The sequence below is a fragment of the Larus michahellis genome, chromosome 8 (assembly GCF_964199755.1).
Source record: "Larus michahellis chromosome 8, bLarMic1.1, whole genome shotgun sequence".
In the NCBI taxonomy this organism is placed as follows: domain Eukaryota; kingdom Metazoa; phylum Chordata; class Aves; order Charadriiformes; family Laridae; genus Larus; species Larus michahellis.
The window spans coordinates 17344650-17361463 of NC_133903.1; the positions used below are offsets into that span (position 1 = coordinate 17344650).

The 16814-nt window shown below is 61.7% G+C and overlaps 1 protein-coding gene across 2 annotated transcripts; it reads left to right on the forward strand.

Moving 5' to 3' along the window:
- The first annotated feature begins 8686 nt into the window (after positions 1–8686).
- LOC141747277 (glucagon receptor-like) lies at positions 8687–15676 on the forward strand. Of its 2 annotated transcripts, XM_074597332.1 has the most exons (14): positions 8687–8820; positions 9723–9859; positions 10082–10178; positions 10504–10611; positions 10908–11026; positions 11109–11215; positions 11330–11486; positions 12157–12316; positions 12497–12557; positions 12675–12744; positions 13139–13227; positions 13431–13569; positions 13865–13906; positions 14061–15676. In XM_074597332.1, the coding sequence occupies exons 2-14, from the start codon at positions 9782–9784 to the stop codon at positions 14130–14132; spliced, it is 1299 nt and encodes a 432-aa protein (XP_074453433.1). In that variant the 5' UTR covers positions 8687–8820; positions 9723–9781; the 3' UTR covers positions 14133–15676. The 2 variants fall into 2 exon arrangements, with proteins under 2 accessions (XP_074453433.1, XP_074453434.1); XM_074597333.1 differs by lacking the exon at positions 9723–9859 and having other exon boundaries at positions 8747–8820.
- The last annotated feature ends 1138 nt before the right edge of the window (positions 15677–16814 follow it).

Here is a 16814-nt window from a genome sequence, read left to right on the forward strand (position 1 = left end):
TACCCATAAGAGATTACACCTGGGGTTAGCCCAGACCCTACCCAGCTTAATGACAATTAAGCTTAATGACATTTAGCAGTGGTTTCACCTGGAGTGGGGTCAGTAGGGATGGAGGTTGAAGACACAGGTCATTGCTATGCCCAGGACCAGCGGTGGCTGCAGGGGACAGTCCCCGTCAGAGCCACCGCTGCGAGGAGCACAGCTTTGTCCTCCTTCCGCATCCACAAGCCCCCGTGTGTCACAGGTACTGTGGTGGCCACTGGTTTTCAAAACACATCACAGGCTCTGGCACATCTTATCTTATCAACGCTTATAAATACTTAAAGGGTGGGTGTCGGGAGGATGGGGCCAGGCTCTTTTCAGTGGTGCCCAGGGACAGGACAAGGGGTAACAGGCACAAACTTGAGCATAGGAAGTTCCACCAAACATGGGGAGGAACTTCTTTCCTGTGAGGGCAGCAGAGCCCTGGCACAGGCTGCCCAGAGAGGTGGTGGAGTCTCCATCTCTGGAGACATTCCAAACCCGCCTGGACGCGTTCCTGTGCCATCTGCTCTGGGTGACCCTGCTCTGGCAGGGGGTTGGACTGGATGATCTCCAGAGGTCCCTTCCAACCCCGGCCATTCTGTGATTCTGTGATTCATCTGTAGCCGAGGGGCTGCTCGGGGATGTCTGGGAGGTGGAGTGGGATGGGGCCATGTCCTTGTGTCCCCAGGTGCATCCAGCTCCATCCCCCTCGTCCATCACGCCCTCGCAGGAAGGTGGCGACTGCCCTTATTCCACTCTGGCAGGTGAAAAGGAGATGCCGCTTCCCCTGGATGCGGCCGCGGCCATGCCACCGGTCCGGCCAGAAAGAAGAAAAGCAAGTGACAGATCAGGCACAATTCTGCTTAAATAGGTGGTAACAGAAGAAGTGGCAACCAGGCTGCTGATAGGAAGGAAGGAAGGAGATAAAAGATGCAGCCTCGTATCTGCTCCTTGAATTCCTGATGCCAGGGGTACGGCGCTCCTGACGTGGAATATGGACACGGTGCTGCCTGCCAAGGCTTTAACATATGGAGGAGGGCAAGCCGTGCCCTTCAGCAGAGGACGCGTACAAAGAGTCCAGCTCCGGGGCAGGATGTGAATATAGATGATTTTTAGAGGAGTTCTTGATCTTATCGTTTAAACCTTCCTGCTCGAAAAAAGGTGAGACATGGTCAGCTTTGAATACAGACCCGGCAACCTGGGCGCCCGGGGGCTCTAGGAGGATGGCATCTGCTGAGGGTTCCTCTGAGTGAGTGCCAAATTCAATAGGGCCTTTATGAGCTGGGAACAGTCATTTATCACGAGCGTGTGGCAACTTGGCGCTAAAGCACCGGCTTGGAAGTGACCTTTGCTGCGAAACGGTGTGGATGGAGTGGGATCCCCGGGCTGTCGCTGCCTGAGGGGATGGAAACAAATGGGGTGGAAACGCTGTGCAAAACCCCGAGATCAGAGCTCCAGATCCCGTACGACCCCTGCAAGGTGCTGGATTGGGGCATCCTCCAAGGCATCTCTTAGGAAGTGACTTGCAAGCTTCTTCCTTCTCCGCTCAAAAGAGCATCTCTCCCTGTCCCTCCAAAGTCCTGTGTCCCCCAGTAGCTCTTGAAACCAGCATTTATCGGAAATAAACGCCCAAGCCGCTGATTCTCTGCAAAATCCCCTGACTGGTCATAAGCGGGTGGGATGGCAGCAGTTTTCTGGCTATGGACAGGCTGACATATTAGCTCTTTAAAATCATATTCTAACAAAGACTATAGCCATCGGGCAAATGCTCAAGTGTATAATATAGTATTAAATGTCACATTTCTCGTGCGCTTTGCAGGAATAAGCCCCAAGGCAGCAAACCTCCCGGAGGCAAGGCGTGATGGTCCGGCCCCATGAAGTCGGTGGTGATGTCCTTGTTGGCTGGAGTGACCCGATGTCTCCCAGAAGGTAATTAATTAAGCCGTTGCTCTGTATCAGGGGTCAGACCCACCCCAAACCATCGCCCGTCGGAAAGCAGCAGCGCTCCGGAGCTGGGCAAAGCTCAGGGTCGTTTTTCTCTCCTGCATCGGAGAGGGTCGGGAGAAAAATGGCTTTTGCTTGGAATCGGGCGACAGCTTCTGAAAAGATCAAACCCAGGGCAAGCGGCTCCACGCTCACGTGGACCTGCCTCCGCCTCTTGTCGGGCTGCACTTTCCCAGCTGTCTTTAATAGCACCATCTGCTGATATTAAAAAAAAAAAAACAAAACAAACACCAAAACGTTGCTTTTTTAGTATATACAAAAGCCTCTGGTGCGCCCAAGCTCACAGCAGCCCCCCAAGGCCCAGCTGGCCATGGGCGACGTTCTCCCCGAAGTCTGCCTGCCCTCTCCCTCCTCACGCAGGGCATTCACAGGCGGATGAATTTCTCTACCGGGTAACGGGGTCCAGCAGGCTTTTCTGAGAAGTTCACTGCATAATTGCCGAGTCGGGATGCGTTGATTAGCATTTCTGTTCTGTGAATTGCTGCTGTAATTGGAAGCGAGGCGGCAGGATTAGCAAAGCCTACAATGATACACACGGATTTCCCCCTCAGGAACGGCTAAATAAAATGAAACCCGCTTTCACAGAATCACAGAATGGTTTGGGTGGGAAGGGACCTTAAAGCCCACCCAGTGCCACCCCCTGCCCTGGGCAGGGACACCTCCCACCACACCAGGTTGCTCCAAGCCCCGTCCAACCTGGCCTTGAACCCGTCCAGGGATGGGGCAGCCACAGCTTCTCTGGGCAACCTGTTCCAAACAAACCTTTCAGGAGGTGTTTCTGCTGGTAAGCCTGGTAACGGCCCTTGGAGGAAGGGACTTCACCCTGCGCCATTGTCTGGTTTGGCATCCGGCCCGTAGCGACACCGATGGAGGACGCTGGAGGATGCTCTCCTCTTCCTGAGCCCCCCACCCTCGCTCACACCAGCACCTTCAACCCCCGAGACCATCCAGGGGCAATTTTCAAAGAATCACACGAAATCACAGAATGGCTCCGGTTGGAAGGGACCTTAAAGATCATCTGGTTCCAACCTCCCATCTCTAAGGGCAAACCCTGCCTTTAACATCCGCACTTACCAACCGTGTCTCCTTGGTGACAGCCGGGCAGCCACAGCCAGCATCCCCAACCCCACCCCAGCGGGACAGGAGCTGTCGGAGGGCTGGGGGAAGGGGTGGTCTCCCAGGGTCTCACCCATTGCAGGAGAAATTGGGAAGGTGTTTCAAGCGGCTGCGTCTCTTGCGGAGCTGCTGGGGCCTGGCTGAGCGCAGATCGAGGTGCTAAAATCACCATCACGTGCTGGTGGGCTGCCAGGACCACAGCCAAAAGGAGGATGAGGATGCACAGGGCCTGACTGCAAGACCACCCATGGGAAACGCCCGTGCATCCCCCCAAAACGCAGGGCAGCCGCGACGGGTTGTCCCTGGGCAGGCACGGGGGGACAAACACGGCTGTCCTGAGGGTGGAATGGAGCGCCAGGCTCTGGCACCACATCCATCTCGGCGATGCTTGGACCTGGGATGCTGTCCCGTGCCTACAACCGGCTCTGCGGCACCCCACGGGCTGGGATCCGGCCTCAGCTCAGCCTCAAGTGCTGCAGTCGCTATGGAGACCCTGCCTGAGATGCATCAATATGGAGAAGAACAGCTTGTTCCTCACGTCCCCATTCAAAGAACCAGCGAGAAAATCCCCTCCAGATGGATTCTTCGCTCCGGCGTGGTCCCCGCCGACCCCGCAGAGCCCCCCGGGGAGGGGGGGCAATGATACTGGGAGGTTTGTGGTCCTTCTCTGGGGAATTGCAGCTCCAGCTCATGCTGGAGCCCCAGGCTGTCCCCCAAATTCAGCATCCCCGCAGGATGAGTCCACTGGCATTAGATGGGTTCACGTAGGGAAGTCTTCAGGGTGGCATGGCAAAGCCATAGGGTCTGGGGATGGGGACGTGGGCTGGAAAAAGCCTCCATAGGTGGCCCAGGACCATGTTACGGCTGCGTGGGGCAGGATGGGACCCTGGGAGGGCTGGCACCAGCTCTGGCCCTGTAGCAGAGTGACATGGGAGCAGCACAGGAGCCCCTCACACGACTTGCCACCCAAGACAAGAGTCTTAATCCCATCAGGAGACCTTGTATGGGAGCTTCCTGACCTGCTGAGCATCCTCCTGGCCCCACATCCATTCGCGGCAGAGGACAAGGCCAGCGCACAGCAGCCGAGACGCTGCCTCCCCGCTTTCCCCATCCCCACTAAAGCCACCCCACGGCAACGTCAGCCCATAGAGAGGGGGACAAAGCCAGGACGTGGCCAGCCACAGCCCGCTGAGCCACCTGCCCGGGGGACAGCAGGTAGGAGAAGAGGTGGAGGAGAAAGAGGAGAATCAGTTCTTTACCTGGAGTGACCGGCAGCTGAGGTGGGGGGGGGGGCGGGGAGGGGGGAGAGGACCAGGCTGCAAACAGCAGGGAGACGGCAGCTACCCGGGGCAGGGTGGGATGGGGGAGACCATCTGGAGCTCAGTCTGCAAAACGAGGCACCGAGCTGCGGTGAGTCACGCTCGGCTGCCGATGGTAATGGGGAGGGGAAAAAAAGAAAAAAACAAAACCAAAAAACCACAACAACAAAAAACCACAGGGGGAAAAAAAAAAAAAAAGCAAAGTTTAAGTGCCACCATCTGCAAAGGGCAGCCCCGGCCAGCTGGGTCCTCGTCCCTCTTCATTTCCACAGGTGCTGCGGGAGATTCAAAATCTTCCGGCACGGTCACTTTTCAGAGGCCATTTGGGATTTCTGTGTTTATGCCAAAAGCGCTTGTCACCCTGAGGAAAAAGTTAAAAAAAAAACACCACCACAAAATCTCCAGAAAAAACTGCTTCAGCAGCATGGCTGGGGTGACATCTCCTTCTCGTCCCCATCCTTCTCTGCTACTCGGCCGACGTTAGGGGTACTGAGTGATGCCAGCCGTTCTCTGCGTTAATAGTTGTTATGTCTTCTTCCAGCAAGGCTGTTATGGGGGGAGAACATCTCTGTCCGCAGCAGCTAAAGCTGCCCGCGGGCACACATGCTTATTTCTCACCACCCTTTGTGGCTCCCAGGTTTCCTTGGTGGCCAGCCACGATGCTGGGCTGTGCCCTGTCCCATGCACTTGGTGATGCTCGTGCAGAGAAGCGCCATGGGAAACCCTCTTCTTTTGGGTCATCTGCTGTCTGGAGGCTTTAGAGATTTCAGCCATGGTCCATCTTCCATCTCTACCCTTGGGGGTTGTCAAGACCAGGCTGGTTAAAGCCCTGAGCCAGGTCTGATCTTGGAGCTGACCCTTCTGTGACCAGGGCTGGATTAGAGACCTCCCGAGGTCCCTCCTGGCCAGGATTACCCTACAATCCCATCATCTCCAGCTCCAGTGGTGTTCCTCTATCCTAATCTCGTAGGATCGCTACCACATGTGAGACCAGCCGCCTCCTGCTGCTTTTTCCCCACCTTATGCTGAGGCTTGGGCCAGACAGACCTTCCCGCCGCCCCTGTCCTTCAGGCCAGACCTCACCGACTCTCCGTCTTCAGTGCCACGCACAGACATCCTCCCGCACGCTCCGCCAGCACCTCCTCATCCCCGGCACCTGGACGGGGCTCCTGTCTGTCCCCTCTCCCACCAGCCTGCCTTTCCTCAAGCCCCTGAGCAGGAACCCAGCTGTGTGAGTCCATCTAGAAATGTCCTGCAAAGGGTTAACGCAGCTCCTTAGGGCTTTTTGTTAGGAGTTACCACTTCTGGAGCACGAATCAGCCCAGCTCCCACAGCAGGAGCTGGTGGCCGTGTCCGAGGACTGTACTACCTTCTGTCAAGGTGTTCCCGTAACTAGCTGGGGTGACACCAGCCTTGGGGTCCCACGAGCCTTGGGCTGGGACTCAGCAGGTTGTGGCCTCCCCCTGTAGGAACCATATCAATAGGTGCTGATAGAAACATTGCCACCCTTGGTATCTCTCCAGCATCCACCCTTGTCTCCAAAGCCCTCCCTCCCAGCCCGATTTCTCACCCCTGTTGCTGCTGTCCCCGGCTGCTGGTGAGTTTTGGTGGGAGGAGGCCTCCTTCTGCCCGGGTACGGATGGACACAGCCCCGGGGCATGTGGCAGCTGTAGGCAGACGGCCCTGAAAGAGGGGGGGACATGAGGGTCTGCTCTTGCACAGCCCCTCAGTTGATTGCTCACAGCTCCTGCACCCCCCCAGCATGAGCCCAGCCCACCCTGGGAGGTCACCAGAAGGGTCCCCAGCACCCCAGGGGCTCCCCAGCAAGTGCAGCAGCATCCCTGGGCTGTGCCGGCCCGGGCACAGGAGGGGTGAGGGCTCGGCCGGGAGTGTCACCCCTGGGAGCAGCAGGACAGGTTTGGGCCATGTCCCAAGGACACGGACAAGTTCCCGCAGGAGAGCTGGCTCCTGGCGCCCGTGCGGTATGTGCTTCCTCATGCAGAGGTTGCTCGAATCCTGCCCGAAAACTCATTTATTCTCCCAGTCCCCTTAGAAACGTCCGGGAGGTGCGTGCCCTGCCTGTCCCTGCCCCTCGTCCTGCCTCCGTGTGGGTCGGTGGCTTGAGCTGCGGCTCCCGACCCCGCCGCGCTGGGGGGCAGGAGGGCAGCCGGAGCCGAGCCCCACGGCGGGTTTGCAGGGGAGATGCAGCCCGTCGCAGCGTGGCATCCCCCTAGCACCTGCTTCCCAGTATGAACCAGTGCCGCTGAGAGCACACCAGCGCCCAGGTGGGGTGCAGACACCCGCACCTCTCCGGTGCACCCAGGGGAGCCCCCAGGGGTGGGTGAAGGACCGCAGGAGCTCATGGCTGCTCTCCAGCTCAGCATGCCAGGTGGGAAGGGCCGTGGGGGTGGAAGGACCCGCTCTCCCCGTGCGTGAGGCCGGCGCCCTCACACCACTGCGGTGCTCGGAGGGGTGCAAGGGGCCAACTCGCCCTCAAACGCCCTCCCCCGGCTTACCTTCCGTCCCCTAACGGGGCTTTGGGACCCCACAGATGGACCCACTCCTCACCCGGGGACCCTCTGGCATCAGGGAGTCTCGGGGCAGGCACATCTGGCCAGAACCCACCCAGGCTCCACTCTTTAAATCTCAAGTGCATTATTTTTAGCTTTTCCACCTGTACGCGTTGAGGAGGCTCCCAAAAGCGCTGTAAATCTGCTTAGAAGCAAACGCACTGTGTGGAGAGCCCGCGGAAAGAGCCCAGTGTCAGCTCGTGCTGAGAAAGGCACCCGAGGGTTCGGCTTCCCCCCAAAACAGCGAAACATTACCGCGGGCTGCTCCGCTACCGGGTTATTTTTCACTTGGAATAACCGGACACCGCTGACTTCACTAGAGCGACAGATGCAGCTCCTCATCCCTTCGGATCGCTGTGTCTGCTCTGAGCCCACCAGAACCGTTTCGGGCTAAACATCCCTTTTTTTGCAAAATAAATGCATTTGCGGGTGCGTTCAGCCAGCAGCAGCTGCAGGGCGTGAATAGGACATCCCAAATCCCGGCACGCAATGGCTCAAGGGGAGGTGGGCATCTGGGGGGCTCCACTGCTGGTCTTTGGAGGGTGCCCAAGGGCTCTCGGGGAGGGCTCAGCCATCCTTTAAATCTCCTCCCCCTGCTCCGCTGATGGGAAAATGACCTTCACCTGCCCTTCACCAGGCTGGACAGGAGCCCTGCCCTGCCTGGCAGCCGTGGGTCAGCACAGGTCCACGCCCCCCCGGCTGTGAGGACGTGGGGTGGCCGGGAAGGGAGCGTGACCAGGGCCACTAGGCTTGTCCCACGGCTTGACCCTGCCTGTGTGGTTTCCCCAGTGTTGGGTCCGGATGATGGGACCTGTGTCACTGTGCTGGATCCAGCATCGTCCCCAGGGCCACCTGCTCCTTGTCCCCAGGGGATTGTGGCCCCCCGCAGCCCACCCTGCCCGCACAGGGCTCTGCATGGCGAGGGGCTGCCACCGTGCCAGCACTGCCCAGCCCCCAGCCATGGGGACAGCCAGCAGGAGGCCAAAGCTGGGAGGCGAAAGGCTCCTGTGACTCTCCCTGGGGCTGCATGGGGGGGCTCTGGGGGAGAGCGAGGGGGTCTGGACCCATGTTCCCATCCCTGTGACCCCCAGTTTGAGGGCTGGACCCTCTTCCCTGTCCCCATGGATGCAACCGAGGACCCTCAGCATGGCTAGACCCTCATCTCCATCCCTGTGTGATGTGACCAGGGACCCAGGGCAGGGCTGGATTCTCATCCCCATCCATATGTGACCCAACTGGGGACCCCTGGCAGGGCTGGACCCCCATCCGTGTCCCCGTGTGGCCCAACCAGGGATCCCAGGTGGGGCTGGACCCCCATGTGACCGTCACCCCGTGTGACCTAAGCGGGGACCCCGGGCAGGGCTGGATGCTCATCCCCATCCCCGTGTGATGTGACTGGGGACACCCTGCAGAGCTGGACCCCCATCCCTGTCCCCATGTGACCCAACCAGTGGGGCTGGACCCTCATCCCTGTCCCCGTGTGACCCAACCGGGGACCCCCGGCGGGGCTGGACCTGGACCCCCATCCCAGTTCCTCGGTGATGCCACGGGGGAGTCTCCGTGGGGGCCGTGCCGGAGCTCCGTCGGGGCGGCCCGAGCCCCGGGAGGCGGTGCCGCCCCCCAAACTCCCCCCCCCCCCCCCCCCCCCGCCCCATCCCCGTCGGGGCACGGCGCTGGCGGGAGGCGGCCGCGCTGCAGACGCCGCTCGATCGCCGCCGCGCTCACGTCGCGGAGCCGGGGCTGCCGGTGACGCCGGTGCTGCCGGTGCCGCGGAGCCGCCGCGCAGGGTAAGCGGGCGGAGGGAGGCGGCGGCGCAGCCCGGGCGGAGCGGGACCCCCGCGGGCACCGAGCGGGACCGCCCGGGGAGGGACGACAGGGACCGGGGAGCGTCCGTGCTGGCCGGGGAGCGCGGGTGGGCACAGACCCGGGGGGGGGGGCCGTGCTGGACGGGGGAGGGAGTCCCGGGCTGGGGCTGTCCAGCCCGGAGCGATGGGGGGGCCCGGGCTGGGACCGTCCGTACGGGGGAGCCCTGGGGGGGGGTGCTGCTTGTCCCCCCGGAGTCCCCTGGCTGGGCTGTGCAGGGCAGGGGGCTGCGAACAGGAATGGGGCTGGGAGGTGATGGGGCGCAGCTGATGTGGGGGGGTCCCATCCCGGCTGGCAGGCAGCAGGGCAGGGGGAAGGCACGATGGCCCCCAGGGGAGCCCCCGACTATGTCTCATTGCCTTCCCCTGGGGCTGTCCCTGCAAGCCCTGGCCCCTTCCCGGGGCTTGATGGCAACAGGCCACCCCGTGGGGTGCTGGCGGGGGTGAGCAGCGGTGGCACAGGGGCTGTCACAGCGGTCACCGGGGTGGCTTTTGCTCCCCTCTGGCTTCAGTGTCATGGCCCCCTCTCCTGCCAGCTGCCCTGGGGGCCGGCAGTGGCGGCGTGGAAGCTGGCAAGGCTCGGCCAAGAGGTGTGATCTAATTATGTCCCCGCTCCTGGCTGCTCTGCCTGATGCTCCCCGAGGTTTTGGCTCTGGCAGAGAAGTGACCAGGGGCTGTGGCAGTCCAGGACATGCCTGCGGCTGGCACTCGCACCCCATTTCTCCTCTGCTGCTTCGGGGAGTGCATCTCCTCGTCCGCACTGGCGTGGGTGGCAGAGCCGTGCCGTCCTCAGTCCTCTGCCTCTCACCCGGGATCTGGGTCCCCAGCTCAGCCCGAGACGTGCCCCGGCGCTGGGAGCACTGGCTGTGGGCCGGAGGGGGCAGCCATGAGGGACGTGCTCGGGTCTGGGTACCGGCGCAGCCTCGTCCATCTTGCCTGGATGTGCCTGTTCTCTTCCCTGCCGGTAAGGGGCAAGCTGGGGTGGCCCATGGGGCAGCAGGGTTGGCATTACCGGGCTTTCGCTCACCACGAACGGGCTCGGTCCTGGCTCTGTTGCATGTTCCTGCCCATCTCGAGATGCCGGGATGCAGGCAAACCGGTGTGGGGAGACGCCCGGTGCCATGGTGGGGCGGGCAGGCCAGCGTGGCAGCCGGCCGGAGGCTCTGACCCGGCTCTGGGCTTGCAGAATGGCAGGGCCAAGGTGCTGGAGAAGACCTTTGAGGAGTGGATGCGGTACCGTGATGAGTGCTTGAGGAGGATGGCGAGCGAGCCCTACCCACCAGGTAGCCGGCTCTGACCCAGCTCGGGGTCAGACGTGGGGATGCATGGAGCTGGGCAATGCCTGGGGCCGGGCTTTATCCCTCCTCCAGCATCCTCTACGCTAGTCACCTACGGAGGGATGAGCCGGGGGCTGACGGGTGTCTCCACATCTCAGATGGGACACCCAGGGCTGGGATGTCCCGGGGGGCCGAGGCTGGCATGGGGTACCAGGGGTGATGCCAGCCCCCTCGGAGCTGCTGGCAGTGGGCTGGGATGGTGGGGGTGGATGTGGCCATGCCACCAGGATCTGACCACAGGCTTTTCCCCCCTCTTTGCTGCCGTTGGAAGGGCTCTTCTGCAACCGGACATTCGACATGTATGCCTGCTGGCCCGATGGGAGCCCTGGCACTGCCGTCAACGTCTCCTGCCCCTTCTACCTGCCCTGGTTTGAGAAAGGTGACGATGACCCTCTGCCACCCCAGAGCTGGAGGGGAGCGGGGCTGAGCTGTACTCTGGGTGGGGGGAGAGCCTCTTGGGGTTTCCCCTCCTGCCTGATACAGGGGGGAGAGGGACCCACGAGCAGACCTGGGGGTGAGGGGACACATGGGGCACGGAGCGGAGCCTGGCCTGCTCACACCCGCCCTGGAAGAGGCTCTCTGGGGCTGAGCAGAGTCCGACCCCGTGGTCCCAAGGAGAGGGGTTTGGGGTTGGGGGGAGCCCGAGGGGAACGCGCCGCTGCTTCGTGTCCGCAGTGAAACACGGGCTGGTGAGTCGCAGGTGCGGCGCCGACGGGCAGTGGGTGACGGTGAACGGCAGCCAGCCCTGGCGGGACTACTCGCAGTGTGAGGAGATGGAGTCTGCCGTGGAGGAGGTGGGATGGCCTGGGCCGGCCGCTGGGCAGGGATGGGCAGGGGCCGCTCGCCCGGGCTCAGCAGCGCGGTGCTCGCCTGCAGGAGGGCGCCCGCCGGCTGATGGTGAGCTTCAAGGTGCTCTACACCGTGGGGTACTCGCTGTCGCTCCTCACCCTCGTCTCTGCACTGCTCGTCCTCACCGTCTTCAGGTAGAAGAGCCGGGGGGACGCGGTCCTGTCCCTTGTCCTTCCTGGTCAGTGATGGCCGAGCCAAGGGTTGTCCCCACCGCCCGCCCGGCCCCCTGACACCCTCGCTCTCGGCAGGAAGCTCCACTGCACCAGGAATTACATCCACGCCAACCTCTTCGCCTCCTTCGGGCTGCGGGCCACCTCGGTGATGGTGAAGGACGCGCTGCTGGAGAAGCGCTGGGGCATGGAGGTGGTGCAGGTGGCCGACTGGGAGGCTCTGCTGAGCCACGAGGCAAGTGCTGCCGCCCTCGGGAGCAGGGGGGGGTCCTGCTGGAGGCCGGGCTGGAGTCAGGGTGGGGACCCTCTCCCTGGGAGTGGGTGGGGGGGTGCAGCTGGGTGCCAGTGCCCTTGCAGCCCCTGGCACCCAGTGGATGAGCTCTTGGGGTGCCTATGCTGCCCATGCCCCCAGTGGGCAAACTCTTTTGGTGCCTGTGCACCCCGTGGATGAGCTCTTGGGGTCCCTGTGCAACACCGTGCACCCAACGGATGAGCTCTTGGGGTGCCTGCGCACCTGGTGGGGCAAGTTCTTGGGGTGCCCGTGCACCCAGTGGGCGAGCTCTTGGGGTGCCTCTGCTGCCTATGCACCTGGTGGGTGAGCTCTTGGGGTGCCCATGCCCTCAGTGGGAGCAATCTTGGGTACCCTTGCACCCTATGGGTGAGCTCTTGGGGTACCCGTGCAACCCATGAGCAAGATCTTGGGGTGCCTTTGCTGCCCATGCACCCAGTGGGCAAATTTTTAGGGTGCCTGTGCAGCAGCACGCACCTGATGGATGAGCTCTTGGGATACCCTTGCACCCTGTGGTTGGGCTCTTGGGGTGCCTGTGCACCCTCTGGGTGAGCTCTCAGGGTGCCCGCGCCCCCATGGGCGAGCTGCTGGCCCCATGGTGTGTCTCCTCTGGCAGGCCGCGCTGGGCTGCCGTGCGGCGCAGGTGCTGATGCAGTACTGCATCCTGGCCAACCACTACTGGTTCCTGGTGGAAGCCGTCTACCTCTACAAGCTGCTGATCGGGGCCGTCTTCTCAGAGAAGAATTACTACAGGCTCTACCTCTACCTGGGCTGGGGTAGGGGCCACCCGGGCATGCGGTGGGGACAGGAACAGTACCCGGTGTCAGCAAACTGGCCCTGGGAGGGTGCGGGCTCTGCGGACCCTGGGTGTCCCCACGGTGTCCCCCCCTCCCCGGGGCTGGTTTCTCAGCTCAGGTGGGTGCTTGGTTTTACAGGGTTTGCTGTGTGACTTGCAGGGACCCCCGTGGTGTTCGTGGTGCCCTGGATGGCCGCCAAGTACCTGAAGGAGAACGTGGAGTGAGTGGGGAGGGATGGGATCCCTGACCCACCTCGCCGGGGCTGGCACGCTCTCGGCCTCATCCCGCACCCCCCGGCACAACGTGATGGTGCTGCTCTCCGTGTCTCCCCGGGCAGGTGCTGGGCGTTGAACGAGAACATGGCTTACTGGTGGATCATCCGCATCCCCATCCTGCTCGCCTCCCTGGTAGGGGAGCACCCGCCAGCCCCACGCCTGCTCGGAGAACAGCAGCTCGACCCCTGGCTCCAGGGAGGGGGGCAGATCCCAGCAGAGCCCAGGAGGGGGGGGTTGGCCCCCAAGGCATGATGCTAATTGCACATGGGCTTGGTTTTTTGCAGCAGCTTGCTGACCTACAGTGGGGTGGAGGGAGACTCTGAGGGTCTGTGCAGGGGGGCTGTGCCCCTGCTACTTCCTACCCTGGATGGTGGGAGAGGAGGAAGAGCAGCCCTGGGGACCTGCCACCGCGGAGCTTGTCATCTCCTGTGGTCCCCAAGGGCACATACCGTGGCTAGGGTGGGCTACAAAGGGTGGGGTTGCTGGGCTGTGCGTACCCCACGCTGTCTTCTCCCCACCCCACCAGATCAACCTGCTGATCTTCATGCGGATCCTCAAGGTGATCCTGGCCAAGCTCCGCGCCAACCAGAAGGGCTACGCAGACTACAAGCTGCGGTGAGCCGGAGGGAGGGGGTGACCGGCCATGGGTCCTCCCTGCTCCTGCTCCTGGGTCCATGCCACCTCCACACCCACCTCTACCCTCCCCTCCATCCTGCACGTTGTTAAATGGCTACCCTGAGATTAACGACAAGCTCGTCCCTGCTCGCACGTGTGCCTTTAGTACACGCTGCCGGAGGGGACCCCTTGTGCTCTTTCAGGCTGGCCAAGGCCACGCTCACCCTCATCCCCCTCTTCGGGATCCACGAGGTCGTCTTCATCTTTGCCACCGATGAGCAAACCACGGGCATCCTGCGCTACGTCAAGGTGTTCTTCACCCTTTTCCTCAACTCCTTCCAGGTGAGGCGGGAGCGTGACGTGTCCTTGCTCTGCCCTGGACACCATGAAAGCAAGAATTAGGGGGTCCCTCTTCCCCGTCCCTCTCCCCACGGTGCCCCAGCTTGTGGCTGGGCTTGGGGAGGGGGACATCAGCTCTCCCGCCCTCAGCCCCATTGTTGAGTGTGTGGTGGCGGCTCCAGGGCAGTGGTGGCAGGGGGACCCTCAGCCCCAAAAGCAGCCTGGGGAGACTGGGCCCGTCCCAGGCCCCCAGGAGAGGGGTTGACGGTAGGGGCTCACTCCCCTGCTCTCCCTCCAGGGCTTCCTGGTGGCCGTGCTCTATTGCTTCGCCAATAAAGAGGTACATACCCTTGGTGGCTTCTCCTGCCCAGCGCTGGGGCTCAGCCCCACCCCGGCTGGTGGCTTTGCCATCCCCTCCCTTGCCTTGCACAGTCTGCGGGGAGGGCACGGCCAGGGAAAAGCCCTCGTGCTCTCTCTCTCCCCGACCATGGCAGGTGAAGTCAGAGATGAAGAAGAAGTGGCAGCTCTGGAAGCTCGACCACCCGACGCTCTGCTGCGCCCAGTGATGCAGTGACCGGCCCCACAGAGCCAGAAGAGAGGGGCTGCTGGCCACCATGGCCCGGCTGGAGGGCAGGGGGCCACGGGGAAGCCCACCCGAGATGGCCAGGCTGGTACCAGTGTCTTGGCTGTGCCACACCTGAGAGCCCTGGAGCTGCTGGAGGGGATGTCCCCCCGCTGCGGTCCGAGGGGCAGGCAGGCACCCTTGGCTCATAGCAGACATTGCTGCCCCCTCAGAAGAGCCTCACCTTGCTTGGGCTTGGGGAGATATGCCTGTTGCTTGGACACCATCACCTACCTCTGTCAGCATCCACCAGACATGTTCATGGGAAACCCCCTTCCCATCCGCACCGACCTGAGCACCCGCAGGAGGGGATGGCAGTGGCTGGGGACAGAGCCTGGCCAGCACTAGCAGCAGGGAATGGGAGACGCGGCTCAGCCCAGCACTGCCGCCCCAGCACCCAGATGAACAAACACCTCCTTGCTGCGCCCTGGGCCATCCAGCACTGCTCCACCACCTTCCCCGCTCTCCTCGCCCTAAGCAAGGACCACCACCGCCACCCCGAGCTCTCCGAGACATCCATCCCGGAGTCATCCTGCAAAGCTTCCTCTCCGTAGCGAGGTGCTGCTGCTGCTGCACCGGCCGCCCTCCTCACCACTCCCCAGCTGCACAGAGCCCCAGCCTTCCTCCTCGCCCAGTTCCTCCTGCAGCATCTCCCCCGGAGTTCCCCCGCAGCGCTTGAGCGCTTCGACTGCTGTATTGATGCCCAGCGTTAAGGGCGGCGCTGCTTCTCCTTTGGTGGCAGGGGAAAAAAATCACGAGAGCGAAGGACTCGAGAGCATCAGCTGGCTGGGAGCCCTCCCCTGTCCCAGTCCCACCACACGGCCCAGCTTTTGTCCCTGAGGTGGGACAAAACTCTCCGGTTTTGTGGCAGGGAGAGCTGTGAAGCGCCAGGCAGGAACCGCGCTGGGACCCGCTTTACCGGCAAAAAGCCGGGTGGTTCTGGGCGCAACAGCTGGGGGTCCACCCTCGCCCAGCAGCAGCTACATCTCCCTGCGAGGCCGCGTGGTGTTGGGCAGTGCTGTTCACACACACGGCTGGGCTTGCAGCTCCCTTCCCCGAGCCTGGCCCTGGTGCTCTCCTCTAAGAGCCCGGAGCAGCAGCAGATGCCACCGTGACCCCCCAGGTCCCCCTCATGCTGCTGAACCTGCCGTTGCTGCTGCGCGATGCTTTATCTTGCGAAAAAAAAGCCGCTCCAGGAGGGGAAAAAGCAGCTTTTACTCTCTGCTACATGCAAAGTGGACACAGGTGGTTCTCCATCTCCAACCCCCCTTGCTCGCGGGTTCGGGGAGAGCCTCTGGCAGACGCAGCGTCTCAAGGAGGGCTGCCTTGAGCGCAGAAGGGAAAGAAGCTGGGCCAGGCTCAGCCGCAGCCGGGTTCAAGGCTGGGCGGGGGTTCACGCGGGAGCTTTCCTGGATGGATGTAACCCCTGTGAGACCATTTTCTACATTAATTCTCTTTTCAGATGTAAATAAAGGGTTATTTTTCAGCAAGCAGAGCATGCTGCTTCTGTCTGCTGTGGGGCAGCGAGGTAAATGCAGCACTTGAGCGTGGTTACAGGGGTCTTAAACCGGCACCCAGAGCCCCAGCTCGAGGTAGCACTGTGTCCCGTCCCCTCGGATCCCATTACAGGTTACTTGAGCAGCAAAATATTTGACACGATAAGGGTAAATAATATGAAGAATGATCCAAATCACATCCCAAGGGAGGAGGCAGTTTCTCCAGGACAGGAGTTGGACAGCTGTCGGGATTCTCCTCTGCTCTTCGCCGTCTGACGCGGCTCCAGCAGCCTTGGCAGCGGTGTCTGCGCATGGGGTCCTGCTGCAGGAGCCGATGCCAAAGCTCTAAGAGGCCACGCTGCCTCGGGAGGAGACAGCTGGCCCACACCTTGAGATCTGAGGTTGTCTCCCTGCTGATTCAGTGCTTCCAGCTACTATCCAAAGTTTCAAAGCCGAGTATAGAGAGAAAGCCTTGGCCCACTGCTGCTGTGGGACACACCAGGACTGAGATGGCAGGGACCCAAGAGCAACTGTTCCACTTCCACCTGTCCAAAGCCCACGTCAGCTTCATTTGTGTTGAGATACACCAAGAGTTTTAGTTTTGAGCAGAAAGATTTTTATCTCGCCCCATTTAAAACTTTTTGTGATAGCTGCTGAAGGGTGCCCTTGCCTGCCTGGCCCTAGTGAGAGACAAGAGGTTGGCTGAAGGTTTAGACCGATGGCTCCCAGCAGTCTCAGAGCAGAGCTGGATGTAAGAGTACTTCATCCCAAGAAGAAAGAGCAGCACGCAACTCAACAAGGCCTAAACTCATCTCTGAATTAGCACAGAGACAACTTTTGTCATGCAACTGGGACCTTGTGGGGGCAAAAGTGGGAAACGCCGGGCAGGAAGGAAAGGGCTGAGCCCTCAGAGGAGCAGACACTGCGTTACCTGTGCGTGCTCTTCCTCTGCCTGACCACAGCAATTCCCCCATCACCGACCCAGTTACCACTGCCAGGGTGTCACCGCCGACCGGAGCCAGGCAGGGCTGGAAGCCATGGATAAGGTAGCCCCAGAGCCCTCAGCATGCAACCACATAATCCTGCTTGTCCTGAAATAAATCAGGGAGGTTATTAGTGATTCCACAACT

Excerpts from the sequence above, each read along its gene's own strand:
- LOC141747277 (XM_074597332.1), top strand. The coding sequence starts at position 9,782 with ATGAGGGACGTGCTCGGGTCTGGGTACCGGCGCAGCCTCGTCCATCTT. Across the intron at positions 10,612-10,907 it reads CCTGCCCTGGTTTGAGAAAG|TGAAACACGGGCTGGTGAGT; the intron begins GTGACGATGACC and ends TCGTGTCCGCAG. Across the intron at positions 13,570-13,864 it reads TTTTCCTCAACTCCTTCCAG|GGCTTCCTGGTGGCCGTGCT; the intron begins GTGAGGCGGGAG and ends CTCTCCCTCCAG.